Raw genomic sequence first — 14,059 nt, 5'->3', positions numbered from 1 at the left:
GACACGTCGTTGCGTCATCTCTAACTTTACGGGGGTGGAGGGGACCTTAGAGGGAATTGGCCTTATTTTGGGAATTATAGTATTTCTAATGGCAAATATTGATTGGTCATTTTGCCAGCGTTTATTAGCATTGTCAGAATTAAAACCCAAATTAAGTAGGTTATGGTAGAGGTTAATGCTTGTCAGGGAAGTGTGCCCTGGTGGTAATTATTTTTAATGATTGCAGCATCTTTTAAGAAAGGTTAACTTTTTGTGTGTAAATCTACTGTAATGGCACAACCGCTACCTCATTAACTTTGTTCAAAGATCCTGTAAACCAAATACTCTATATGTTGCATATGGTAGCAAATCATTTGTTTCACAGGGTAGTCTTGTTTTAGGCAGAGCTGACCCGGGTTTAATTGCCAGGGGAGCTTATGAAAGGGCTGCTAAGCATTTTCTGCCAATTAAAATGTGGAAATTCTTTTTTTTTAAAGAACCCTTCATCCCAGCTTGCATCGTCTCTATGCCTTTGAACCAAGTTAATTAGAAAGTTTCCACAGATGAGCGCTTCTTTTTAAAAGGAGCGTTTTCTGTCTAAATAATGAGGGTGGGAATTGATGAATAAGTAATCTGGAAGACCTTTAACACGTTAAGCAACCTGATTTTGCAAAATAAGTGAAATGCATGGCAGGCTTGTCTAGGCACTTTGTGGAGGTGGTGTTCGGAGCACAGAGTTTAAAACGAAGAAGAAGAACCTTCCAGCTCACGTCAGCAGCCTGTTGCTGTGCTGGAAACAGTCTTGAGCCCGACTTGTTTTGAAAGGGTGGGGTCAAAAGTGAACAAATAATTTGGGGGGATTTTTGCAGAAGCTCCAGACAGCACGCGAAGACCAACAGGCAAGCCAGGAAAAGTTTAGAAACTCAGAAATGCATAAAATATTTGTACGGTATCGCATAACAACACATATCTTTTAATACCATACATTTTAATACATACATTTTATGTGGATTTCCAGATTGTGGGAGGTGCCACGATGTGGTTATTTCTGTGTCGAATGCTATCCCTGCATCATGCAGGATCACTCAGTCTGTGGCCGTTGTCAGTCTCGGCATTTCCCTTCATGGGGCAGAAGTTGACATGTTGGATAGGGCTGTCTTGTTGCAGCCAACTTACAGAGACCCAGTATGATTTTCAAGACAAGTAATGTCTTGCCATTGCCTGCCTCTGAGGTGGTTTGCCATTGCCTGCCTCTGCTGGGCTTCCTGTGGTAGTCTTCCATCCTAGTGCTAACCAGGGCCAATCCTGTTGAGCTTCTGAGATCTTTTAGAGCTAGCCTGATCCATCCAAGTCAGGGTGATCTGCACATAGAGATGTCACTTTGAGTAGCATCTCCTTGGAGCATGCTTGTCATTACAGTGACGATTTTATAGGAATCACAATAATCGTGTGTGTGTGTTAGGAAGTTGCTTCTACCACATGGCATCCCTATGAATCAGTGCCCTCCAAAATGTCCTATTGTTGACAGCAATAGTACCTCTAAGCATTCTGTAGTACTGCACCGAACTGAGCCATCCAGGAGAGCTCCCCCACCCAGGCAACTCATCTGCACAGCACCAGTACGGTGGCCATGCGCCTGCACACCCTCCAGGAAATGTTGGTCCACAGTGTTGTATAGGTTTTGCAAACTGGGCCATTCCGTTTGATATCTTGCCCATTCCGTTTCCTCCCCATCCCTCCATTCCCCATTTTTATCTGTGTTGTTCTCGAATCTTGGATCAATAAATGGACTCTGTATTGTTGATCAGCAGCGTTTATTGGAAGGCAGCTCTGACGAACCTGGCTTTTGCTACCCCCTTTATCCAGAAATAATCCCCCTTCCCATTTTCCCAAAGAATGTGAGAAAAAGTTATTCTGGAGCCAAGGTGCCCCAAGTCGGCAACGGATAGAGATAAAGCAACCTGGCCTCCTGCCCCCACAGGACAACAGAAACATCCCGTTTCCCATGAGACCAGAATTGTCAGGGATAAGCCTAGTTATCTACGTAGCGTGTGAAGCCATAAATAAAAGATCAAGGACAGAATGTTCCATTACAGCAGTGGTAACATATAGCAGGCTGGTTACATATATCTTGTAGCGATATCAACTAGATACAATCACCGACAATATATTTTTGCAACAACTACATTGAGCTAGGAATGCATCTCAATCAACTCGGTCCCATCCCTGACAATCTGCACGCTTCTTTTTAGTTTTCAGATAATAGACTTAGATCTACCAAATAATATCAGCTGGCAGAAGGAATTTCTGCCCTTTCCTTCCCTTCTCCTGTTGTGGATTTTGCTACTGGAGGGCAGAGTCCCGAGGAACACATGAAAAGGGGAGGGATCATCCTGCAGTAGAAACGGGGAAATCAGAAAAAAAACCCGACTTGCCTGGAAATCTTCTGGTAGTTCCAAGATGTCCAGCAAGGGTCTCCAACGTGGGGCCATGGTATTGCCAACACCTGTCTTGCCCACTAATTGTCCTTGGATAATGAGCAAAACAAGATGGGGCTCTTGTCCAGTGAAGCATGGGGTAGAAAATGTTGACAGAGAATTTGTTTCTCTCTTTCTCACAATACTAGAACCAGGGGGCATTCATTGAAAATGCTGGGGGGAAGAATTAGGACTAATAAAAGGAAACACTTCTTCACGCAACGTGTGATTGGTGTTTGGAATATGTTGCCACAGGAGGTGGTGATGGCCACTAACCTGGATAGCTTTAAAAGGGGCTTGGACAGATTTATGGAGGAGAAGTCAATCTATGGCTCCCAATCTTGATCCTCTTTGATCTGAGATTGCAAATGCCTTAACAGTCCAGGTGCTCGGGAGCAGCAGCCGCAGAAGGCCATTGCTTTCACATCCTGCATGTGAGCTCCCAAAGGCACCTGGTGGGCCACTGCGAGTAGCAGAGAGCTGGACTAGATGGACTCTGGTCTGATCCAGCTGGCTTGTTCTTATGTTCTTATGAAGCTTCTGATTGGCCACTGGAGATCTGTTTGTGCAGATTTTTAAAACTGTTGCTTTAATAGCAACTTACACAACACAAAGATCTTCATGGTGTCAAAGGCAATCTGCAGCTGCAGCCGTTTTTTAAGTAATATTTCAATTGGTTTTCTCATTTTAATTGACAAAACAAAAATATAGAACAGAAAAAAGAAAGGAAAAGAGATAAAAATAATACAGCTACCCGAGAACTGTATGAGTATTGACTCTGGCACATTGGATCTCAAGGTTACAGAACTGATATCATTAGTCAGTACATTACTTAGTTTTAAAATTCACTACCTTCGATCCGTTGGTTCTGAAACATCAGTAATAAACAATTTCTTGTATCTTAATCATTAACAAATTAGTGTTCTTACGGTTATTATTCTTACATGATCTATTCAGCCTCAAATAACAAATAAAGTTCCCATTTCTCACCAAATTCTTGCTTCGACCATCCGACTACAGCCATTTTGTGGCAGGCTGAGCCTCCAGTAGCAGTCATTTTATGTCAGAGTTCCAAGGGGGCTTAAAAGGTTGTTTTTCAGAGCCATGCCACTGCTATTTGAGCTGCTGCTAATAAAATATATTAACATGGTTTTTGTTTTTAGCTTTCTCAGTCTCAGGGGAAAAGAGGGCATGTAAATATTTGAAATAAATAAAAATAGAATACTAAAAAAACCCTAAGCAGAGTAAATTTTATTTATTTATTTTGTTGGATTTATAACCCGCCCTATCCCCAAAGGGCTCTGGACAGGATACAACCTATTTTAAAACATTCCATGAAGAGTAAACATTAAAATAGAAATCCTAACCAATTAATAATTTAAAAATGTAGAATTAAAAAAAACGCTTGAGATAGATGATGTAAATTCATCCTTCCCACCTTCTACCCCTCCCCCTCCCCCTGGAGACCAAAAGATGTTACAATCAATAGAGAGAAAATGCATATCCAAAAAGATACACAAACCAGTGGATGGGCTAATGATCAAAAGCAAGTTCTTTGCCTCTTTTCAGAGCATCTGAAAAGATGGTTCCAGGTGGGAAGGGCGTTTTGGTCACCCAAAGTGTGAATCATCGCCATCTGCAAACGTGTAACACCTGTAGTACTTTTTGGAAGGTCTGCCACCCAAGAGAAGGGAATATCCATGGCATGCTTGCAGCACTCAAGTTTGTGTATAATCACTCTGTTCCCCGTATTTAACCATACTTGTTATTTGTCAATTTTTTTGTGTGAAATGCGGCTTAGAGCCCCATTTCAAAGGCAGGGGAAAGGGGCTTGTGGGAGGAATATGCCCTTGCACCAGCGTGTTTGCCCCCCCCCCCCTCCCCGGCACTTAACCCAGCGGAGAGGCGAAATGGCCAGCGTGCGGCAGATGCCTGCCTCCCCGGGCTCTGGGCCACAATGCAGGACATTGTACCCATGTCCCAGCGCCCCTGCTGGCACAGCAGAGGTGGTCCAGGGGCATGGCCAAGCGAAGGAGCTAACATTAGTTGACTTCCCCCCCAGCCATTCACGGGGTTATTGTCAAACCCAGGAACTATGACCCAAATCAGACTCTGTAACTGGAAGGTTGAGAAGCCTTTGTTGGTGGACACATGGGTTAGAGCAGACCTGGGCATTATACGGCCCGGGGGCCACATCCGGCCCGCCGGATGACCCTGACTGGCCCTTATGACAGACTTGGCCCTGGCCTAAGAGGACCTGTTTAGAACCGCGCTGCTCACGTTAACCCTCCCCCTTCCCCCCTCACGCAGCGGCTTCTGGGGTGATCTCCTTTGAAAGCCCCGCAGAAGCCGGTTGCCTTGGCTGCCTGCTTCTGCGGGGCTTTCAAAAGCGCCTCGTCCCTCTGCCTTGCTGGGGAGCAAGGCGTCTTTGAAAGCCCCGCAGAAGCCGGTTGCCTTGGCTTCCTGCTTCTGCAGGGCTTTCAAAAGCACCAGTCGATGAAAAAAGTAGGTCAAGGGACTTAAGTCTCCCCACTTGCTTGATTGTCACAGTGGACAACTATGCAGGTAGGTTAAGCCTGTGATTCTTTGTGCCAAATAGTGTTGTATGCAGAACTGTTGCCACTGATTCCAAGTTGATCTGTGCACCTGTCTGTCACTTATCAGCCCCTATTATGCAGAATTGAGTTCAGCCTTTTGGCCCAGCCCTCCACAATATTTTCTGTTTCTTATGCGGCTCTATGGAAAAAATAATTGCCCACCCCTGGGTTAGAGGGGAAAAGTTGGTTCTGCCAGAACATTCAAACAACCCCAGTATATCAAACCCTGTTCCTCCTCCCGCCCCCCCAGCCCATAATACTATCCCACATTACAGAGACAGGAATGCAGGATGGACTCAAGGTCAGAAGCGATTGTTTAGCTCTGGGAACCTCTTCGCAGTTACATCGGGAAAACGAGAGTATTTTGCCAGCAACTGGAGCCCCCTGTCCCCCCTGGTGCTTCTCTGCTTGATGCCAGGCTCCAGCCTGACAGTTATGCTGATGGAAGGACATTCAGACTTGCGCAACCCTTTTGGGTCCCGTATGTCCATTCAGCCCAGAGAGGTTTCTTGGGCAGCAGGGAGACTGTTTTGTTTTGCAAGGCTTCCCGTGCCCACCGGGAAGCCTCTCTGGGAGAGGTGGGGTGGCATGGGCCCGGTGCTGCAGCCGTCCGCCTGATCCGTTGGATGGGACTGCCTGTCTTTTGGAAAGCATTTGAAATCTAATTATTGGAGGTAAAATGTTGATGAAGGATAAGCAGCTGACTCTGCAACAGACGGAACGAGAACTTGTTGCACTAAGTAGCAGTTAATTTTGTTTTACTCTCCAAATAGAAGTCCTGCTTTCCAGCCTTGGCTGATGCTTCTATTGATTGTGTGTTATCTTACCCTGAAGTCTTCCTCCCGGCTGTTTGTTTTAGCCTGAACTGCGTGGACCTGTGCAGTTGACTAAACAGTTGTCTTCCTATTAATGAGTAGTTCACAACCAGAACTGGTGACAAAACAGAAGGAACGGGCGTGGGGTTCAAATAGTTCTTGCACAACACCGAGCACATGACCCAAGCCTTTTGGGGTGGGGGTTATGAAGCCATGGATCTTCCCAGAAATCTCTTGTCTGCTTTACTCATCTCAGATGGCAAGGATTTGTGATCTGGCTCAAAGACTACTGTAAACATTTTAAGGAGCAACAGGGTGAAGCATGCAATCCAAATTTGAAAGTGTAAGGGTACATAACCATTGAGGCTGTCCAGAACTGTATATGTCTGCACATTTCACCGAAAGGCTGGCTGTGTAAGAACTGGAAATGCCTCATAGGGTTTCACAGCAGCCTTCCCATCCGCCCCTCACTTCATGGAATTCTAAAGAAGAATGGGCTTCTGTCCCAAATCTAACTATTCTACTGCAGAATTGGAATTGGTTTGTCCAGTTATAGATGGTCCCATCCGCCCTATGAATAGGTTGGGATCTGAAGCCGTTCCTACCGTGTTTCTCCGAAAATAAAACAGTGTCTTATATTAATTTTTGCTCCCAAAGATGCGCTATGTCTTCTTTTCAGGGGATGTCTTATTTTTCCGCTCCACAGCTGCATGCTCTGGTGTTCCGTTCGACGGGCATGCTTCCAAACAAAAACTTTGCTACATCTTTCTTTCGGGGGATGTTTTATATTTAGCCTTTCAGCAAAACCTCTACTACGTCTTATTTTCAGGGGATGTCTTATATTCAGGGAAACATGGTTGCAGGTGATCTGTTTGTATTAAGCAGAATTCTGTGATCCCTTCTGGGTGGAGGAAGTATATGAGCATAGCTTGTTAATGGGAGCTTGTGTTGGATTTCATAAGAACATAAGAACAAGCCAGCTGGATCAGACCAAAGTCCATCTAGTCCAGCCTCTGCTACTCGCAGTGGCCCACCAGGTGCCTTTGGGAGCTCACATGTAGGATGTGAACGCAATGGCCTTCTGCGGCTGTTGCTCCCGATCACCTGGTCTGTTAACTCTGGAATAGTTCTTCATTTCCAAGGAAGTAGCATATGCTACAGTTAAGATCATGAGGTTTTTGCAAACACAGGTGCCCAGCTGACTAGGGGGAACAATTCCAACACAGTGAATGCTGCTGATCGTTACGTCTGAAGGCGCTCTATTTATGTGCTCAGAATTTTTGTTACTGAGAATCCAGAAGTCCTCAGTGGTTGGGAGGGGGAAGTAAAACATGGTATGTTGTATCTTTATGGTGTAACCCTAATGGAGTCATCTGGATCATTCAAAGAAGAGTTGTCCAAAGAATTGCTTTGCTGTTCTCATATAGTGGATTATTATTATTTTTTTAGAAAAACAGCACCTTGTTGGTTGGATAAACATTTTATGTTTCAAATTTCATTTCAAAGGTTTACAATACATAAAGTCTAGCATCCTTGTTTCTGGCCGGTTGGGTTGATGTCCTTTGAGCCATAACTGCCGTAACGTCTTCCTGATTCATCTTTTTCCTTTTCCCTCTGCTTCCTCAGCCTGGATTTGTGGCCTCATTTCTATCACGGTCATCAGCCTGCTGTCCTTGCTAGGTGTGATCTTGATCCCTATCATTAACCAAGGGTGCTTCAAATTCCTGCTGACCTTCCTGGTTGCTCTTGCGGTAGGAACCATGAGTGGAGACGCGCTGCTTCATCTGTTGCCACATGTAAGTTCTGTTCCGTCTCTACACTTCTGTGTCTTCCCTCCTTTTTGAAGGTTCTTAAGCACCGTCAAGCACACATTCTCACAACATGTTGAAGATGTCCGTTGATGTGCCCTTTTGCTGACCTGCCTGTTATTGGGTCTATCTGTTGGCACCTTACAGACCAACAAGGTTTTGCAGGTATCCGTTCTTGGGGATCAGATAACAAGTAGTCATAGCGGTCCCTGTCTGACAGAGGGAGCATTGATTTCAACAGCTCATATTCCCCAAAAAGTTGTTTGCCTCTGAAGTGCTACTGGGCTCAAATCTAACTATTCTACTGCAGACCCACAGGCCTTTCCCTCTGAAACTGAATTCTCCAGTTGGAAAAAGGGGCTTATCTGCAGCCGAAATGTCTCCCAAATTTCACTTTTGCTTGATAAAGAGAGTTGTCATTTTCCCCCCAGCAATATTTCTCAGGCATCTGAATAACTAGGCCCTCAGTTATCAGTGAAGTTCTCTGAATCTTGGGCTTACAATCTACAATTCTAAAACATTTTATTGATTTAATTTCAGAAGTAGAAAAACTCAGGCTTCAGGCTTTGCCCCTGGGTACATAGGGGGTGGGTGGGGGGATGAAAAGCAGAAGAAGAGTTTTTGGACTATGAGGCAAAGGTTGCCCTTTACATCTGCTTTACAATTTACTGATCCTGCATTGCTTAGCTAGATATCAATCGAGTAGCACCTTAGAGACCAATAAGATTTTTGGGCTGTGAACGTTTCAGAATTAAACTTCCTAGGAGCCGCAGACCAGCATACCTACGCTCTGAAATTGGATTGCTCAGTGTATTTGAAATGTATCTTGCAGTCCTCTTTTGTGGCCCATCTCCAAACTAGTTCACCTGCCTTTCCCTAGCAACCCTGGGCTTCCTTGGTGGTCTCCCATCCAAGGACGAACCAGGACTGACCTGCTTAGCTTTGAAGATCTGTTGAAGAAGAAGCAAGCCTTTATTGGCATAGACAACAGTACAACAATAATAAAAACGGATTAAAAAGCATATACAATACAGGTCGAAGGAAATCTACTGGCGTTTAGTAATTTCCAGGAGAAAGTCTGCCACTATCGTACAGAGAGAAGGATCAGGGTTGTCCAACAAGTAGTGTAATCTAATTAAATCGGGGAGATCGGGTAAATGTAAAGGAGTAAGATTCACATACTTGGATCTGATTTCCTTGAATCTGAGACAGTGTAGTAATTGGTGGGCCAGAGATTCAACTGAGCCATCGTTACATGGGCACAATCTTTTAGCCTTTTCTTGCTTATTAAATCTGCCATGTAACAAGGCAGAAGGCATAACATTAAACCTGGCGAGCATTATGGCTCTCCTTTGAACAGGGTTTATTAAGCAATACAGGTAGTGTGCCAAGTGGCTCCGTTCAAATGGGAGAGAAAAATACAGGGGGGAGCACGTTTTCTTGGCTGCGGTGATTAGGGTAGAGAACTCTCTATCCAATAGTTGACCTTTTAATTTCCTATAAGCTTCTGAATAGGACAAAGGGCAAAGTGAATCCACTGACAGTCCAATAGAGGCAATTTTTTTCTTCAATTATGGAAAACCAGGGGTTGGAATGGGTGTCAGAGAGCAGGCGGTGGACCAGGGAATTACAGTCTGAGAGAAAGTGAATTCGCAGAAGATCTGTTGAAATTGGGCTAGCCTGAGCTATCCAAGTCAAGGCAGTGCAAAGTTCTCCAATAATCTGCAATAATTAAAACAATGTCAGCAGTAATTAAAACAATGCTAGCAAGTTACACACAGCATTAATGGCAGTAACGAAAGTAAACATCACTTGTATGTCTTTCTCTTCCCCCACCTTAGTCACAGGGGACCCACAATCACAGTCAACCCGAGGGGCTGGGTCACGCTCACGAGCACCAGCATTTTCACGGGCATTCCCACGGGCACGAAGGAGTGGCCCAGAACTTCCTAGAAGAGTACGATGCTGTGCTGAAGGGGCTGGTGGCGCTCGGTGGGATTTACCTTCTCTTTATCATCGAGCACTGTCTGCGGATGTTCAAGCACTACAACAAACAAAGGGTACGTTTGGGCAGCTCTTTTATCTTGAAGCAGGGAAAAAATGTTTTCTTGGAAGAAGTGAATTTTTAAAACAGTCTGTTACACCCCCATCCAAAGGGAGGAGGGTGCAAAAGGACTCATAAGAACATAAGAACAAGCCAGCTGGATCAGACCAGAGTCCATCTAGTCCAGCTCTCTGCTACTCGCAGTGGCCAACCAGGTGCCTTTGGGAGCTCACATGCAGGATGTGAAAGCAGTGGCCTTCTGCGGCTGTTGCTCCCGAGCACCTGGACTGTTAAGGCATTTGCAATCTCAGATCAAGGAGGATCAAGATTGGTAGCCATAAATCGACTTCTCCTCCATAAATCTGTCCAAGCCCCTTTTAAAGCTATCCAGGTTAGTGGCCATCACCACCTCCTGAGGCAGCATATCCCAAACACCAATCACACGTTGCGTGAAGAAGTGTTTCCTTTTATTAGTCCTAATTCTTCCCCTCGTCCCGGCGTAGTTGCCGTCCTCAAGGCACTTACCCCAGCAGAGAGGCAAAACCACCGGTGTGCAGCCACTGCCAGCCTCCCTTGGCACTGGGACATGGCATAGGATGCTGCACCAAGGTCCCAGTGCCCTTGCTGCCAGTGCAGTGGGAGTGGTCTAGGGAAATTGCTGTGGGAGGAGCTGACATTAGTCAACTTCCTCCCAGCTATTCGTTGGGTTACGCTGGCAGTTGGAAATTCAGACTTGCACGACCCTTTTGAACCACGCGAGTCTGTTCTGCCCCATCGAGGCTATTTTGTTTTGCAGACCTCCCCGTTCTGCTGGGAAGCCTGTCTGGGAACGGCAGCACGGCACAGCGCTGCAGCCACCCACCTCACTGCTTGGATGGAGCTGTGAATGACTGTGTGATAGAGTTGCTTATTATTGTTATTATGTGCTATCAAGTCACAACTGACTCATGGAGACCCTAGGGCCGTGGTGGCGAACCTTTGGCACTCCAGACGTTATGGACTACAATTCCCATCAGCCCCTGCCAGCATGGCCAATTGGCAATCTGTTCGTTTTCCATTGTCCACTCTTATCCCCTGGTCCCTAAATCTATCAGCTGCTGATGCGCCTTACTTTCTTCTGCCCCAAAGCCGCTTTCTTGCTAGACTGGCTAAGGCCCACTTGCGTGAGGCTCAGGCCATTCCCGCACGGCCACGCTGGGGGTTGGGTCGGCGTACATGACGTCGATCCAACCCCCCGGTCCCGGTAACGAAAGGGAAGACGGCGCCGCAGAGCGCCGTCACCCAATCGACCTACCTGCCCTGCAACCGTCCGGCGCGTCGCCGAGGCCAGGGGACATGCCCCCTGCCCTGCGCAACCGCTCCGGAGTCGCAGGGCAGGGGGGCGTGTCCCCAGGCCTCAGCGATGTGCCGGACAGTCGCAGGGCAGGTAGGTCGATCGGGCAAGGGGGGAGGGATGGTGCCTTCCAGCCGCTGCTGTTCGCACGGCAGCGGCTGGAAGCCGCCGTTTTCCCCAAACCTTGCTCGGGGAGTGAGCAAAATGGTGGCTTCGCGCCGCTGGGGAGGAGCGAGGGCGGCGCGGCTGCGAAGCAGCTGCACCCCCCATGCGAACAGCTCCCTGGGGACGCCATTTTTGCCATCCCCAGGGCGCTATATTTGGCCCGTGCGGAAAGGGCCTATGAGTCATAAAATCAGGCTTTTGCCTTTGTGGTTCCTTTTGGTATTAAAGCAGTTTTGGTCTTAAAACATGATGGCATTTTCCAGGAGGAATGAGCGTTGGTTGACCTTGAATCTTAATTCCATCTTCCTCCCATTTGGTTTTGTGTCGCCATCAAGGCCAAGAGAGAATCTCCATCACCCATGAAAGGTGGTTCTTTTTAACATTTCAGATGGGTCTCTTTTTTTGGAAGCAGCTGCAACAGCCAGCTGTGGTGGATGTGTCAGTCCAGATCAACTGAACAGACTTACTTCTTCCCCTTGGAGGATAAAGGGATTGAGCTTTAGAAGCTAAAGAAGGTGAAACCAGCAGAACAGGAGTTACCACCACAGGAGGAATGTGGTTATGATAAACCCTAACAGCTGGAATCAGAAGCCGAATGTGAAAAGAGGCTTCCAGTTTGCCTTTTAAATGCCTGTGCTGGTTTTCCAGTGACAAGGACTGTTAATTTTAAACAAGAGAGAACCACAGTGTTACAATTCCTTGAAGGCAGAAAGCATGTGTTTTCCTGCCAGCCAAATTGCTCTGATTTGAAGTTACGATTTCGGTCCACCTTTGAAGATACTCCTTTGATCTTCAGCCAGGGCTGGAAAGCTTCCAGCCAGTTGATCACTTGAACATCTGAACATTTGCTGTGGGTATAAAGAAACGCGGAAAGAAAACCAAACACTAAATGTACCTGTAGACCAAAAGCAAAGGCTCAGTCTCCCAAGCGTTAAAGCAGCTTTGGGTCAAGATTCATTAATCTCCCAAAGTGCATCAAGTAGTGGGTGATGTGACACATTGATCTATCTAGTACTGGGAAGAAGTAGGCAAAGGATATTGACTTTTTGAAATGTTGTGATCCGATATGGTCACTTTCAGAGCCTGACCTTTGACCAGCAGTGGCGTAGGAGGTTAAGAGCTCGTGTATCTAATCTGGAGGAACCGGGTTTGATTCCCAGCTCTGTCGCCTGAGCTGTGGAGGCTTATCTGGGGAATTCAGATTAGCCTGTGCACTCTCACACACGCCAGCTGGGTGACCTTGGGCTAGTCACAGCTTATCGGAGTTCTCTCAGCCCCACCTACCTCACAGGGTGTTTGTTGTGAGGGGGGGAAGGGCAAGGAGATTGTAAGCCCCTTTTAGTCTCCTGCAGGAGAGAAAGGGGGAATATAAATCCAAACTCCTCCTCCTCCTCCTCCTCCTCTTCTTCTTCTTCTACTTCCCTCAAAAATGTAATTTGGAGCAGGAATATCACTGAGCATCCTTTCCTGCCTGCTTTTATGGGTCCTGATTTATGTGAGAGGCTTTGGACTTGCAGCTCTTGTAAGGGAATATCCCCCTGATAACCAAGCAAAATAGGCTGGTGGGTGTTGTGGTTTTCTGGGCTGTGTGGCAACCGTTCCAACTGAGCCCTTTGCCTTCACATCCGCTTTACAGGTGAATTCTGACATTCCGCGTGTCTTGTCTCTTCCAGACCAAACAGAAATGGTGCAAGAAGAAGCAGAAGGTTGACGAGTCTCCAGTCGGGAGGAAACTGTCTGATCACAAACTGAACAGGCCTGATGCTGACTGGCTACAGCTGAAGCCTCTTGCAGGTAACTATCCATTACCCGTCTCGGCGCGTCAGTCGTCTCAGACCAGCCATGGATCTGGCCTCGCAGCCTCACGTCAGCCTTAGTGAATCAGTGTTTTGAAAACCAAATTACAGCTCCAGTCGGTTAAAGCAGTCTTAAATCTTCTTAAGAGTCCCGATCATGTAAATATCTTCAGGCACGTACATATCAGTGTAAAGTAGTTCTGGAGAAAGGATCATTCTTTTCAGAAAAGACGAGAAACGTGGAGATGGGTTGGTGCTTGCCTTTTGCTTTTGCAAGGTTCTTGTCCAGTGATTGACTTTTGCTTTTCAAACACGTTGCAGCCCAGTTAATCAGGGGAGCCTTTTTAGTCACTTGGAAGAACCGGATTGATCGGCTGCAGTCCTTCTGAAAATGGATTTCATTTTGACTTGCCTGACAGAATCTGGTTTTCCATTAGGGGGGCCACAGGCAGACAGAATGTTAAACCATGGCTTGCTTTGCTTAACTACGTGTTAGTGATAAGAACTGGCTACAAGCTAGGGTGCTAAATGGTGGTTTGAAGTGGGTCTGGAAATGGTTAAACATCAGCATATTTTCCAAGCAAATCACAGTTAACTAGTGAAAACTGCTAAAAAAGACCCTATTTTAAAAAAATCATTTGATTTTCAACAACAACAACAATAATAATAATCTAAAACAACTTACTGTGACCCATACTGAGCCTTTGTCTGAGGTGAACCTCAGAGAAAAGTATCCATTGTACACTTGTAATAAACACTCTCTTGTGAAAAAACCGATGGTTCTCACAGGAGTAGCAGTTCTTTGTTAGGAAAGAGGTAGACCAGTCAGAAATGTGCGCTGGGGTAACTGCAGCACAAGCTTTTGTGAACTGGCTCCACTTCCTCCGAAACATGAAGCCCAACACTGATAGTGGACATTGCTGTCAAGTTGCAGCAGACCGGTGGCTTCCAAGGCCAGAGACCAGCAGAGGTCATTGCCTGCCTCTGTGTAGTGACAGTTGGCTTCTTCGGTGCTCTCCCCTCCAAGTACCAAGCAGGGCCGGCC

General features: G+C 46.4%; 1 protein-coding gene across 2 annotated transcripts in view; it reads left to right on the top strand.

Annotated features, from left to right (window-relative positions):
- SLC39A10 (solute carrier family 39 member 10) overlaps nucleotides 1–14,059 on the top strand; it is a 72,781-nt gene that overhangs the window by 45,283 nt on the left and 13,439 nt on the right. For both annotated transcript variants that reach the window (XM_048483700.1, XM_048483699.1), the window contains exons 4-6: nucleotides 7,495–7,664; nucleotides 9,518–9,736; nucleotides 12,892–13,012. In XM_048483700.1, coding sequence (XP_048339657.1) covers nucleotides 7,495–7,664; nucleotides 9,518–9,736; nucleotides 12,892–13,012 — 510 coding nt within the window. The remainder of the gene's footprint in view (nucleotides 1–7,494; nucleotides 7,665–9,517; nucleotides 9,737–12,891; nucleotides 13,013–14,059) is intronic.

Source organism: Sphaerodactylus townsendi, linkage group LG02 (assembly GCF_021028975.2).
Source record: "Sphaerodactylus townsendi isolate TG3544 linkage group LG02, MPM_Stown_v2.3, whole genome shotgun sequence".
In the NCBI taxonomy this organism is placed as follows: domain Eukaryota; kingdom Metazoa; phylum Chordata; class Lepidosauria; order Squamata; family Sphaerodactylidae; genus Sphaerodactylus; species Sphaerodactylus townsendi.
This window is presented reverse-complemented; position numbering and strand designations above follow the sequence as displayed.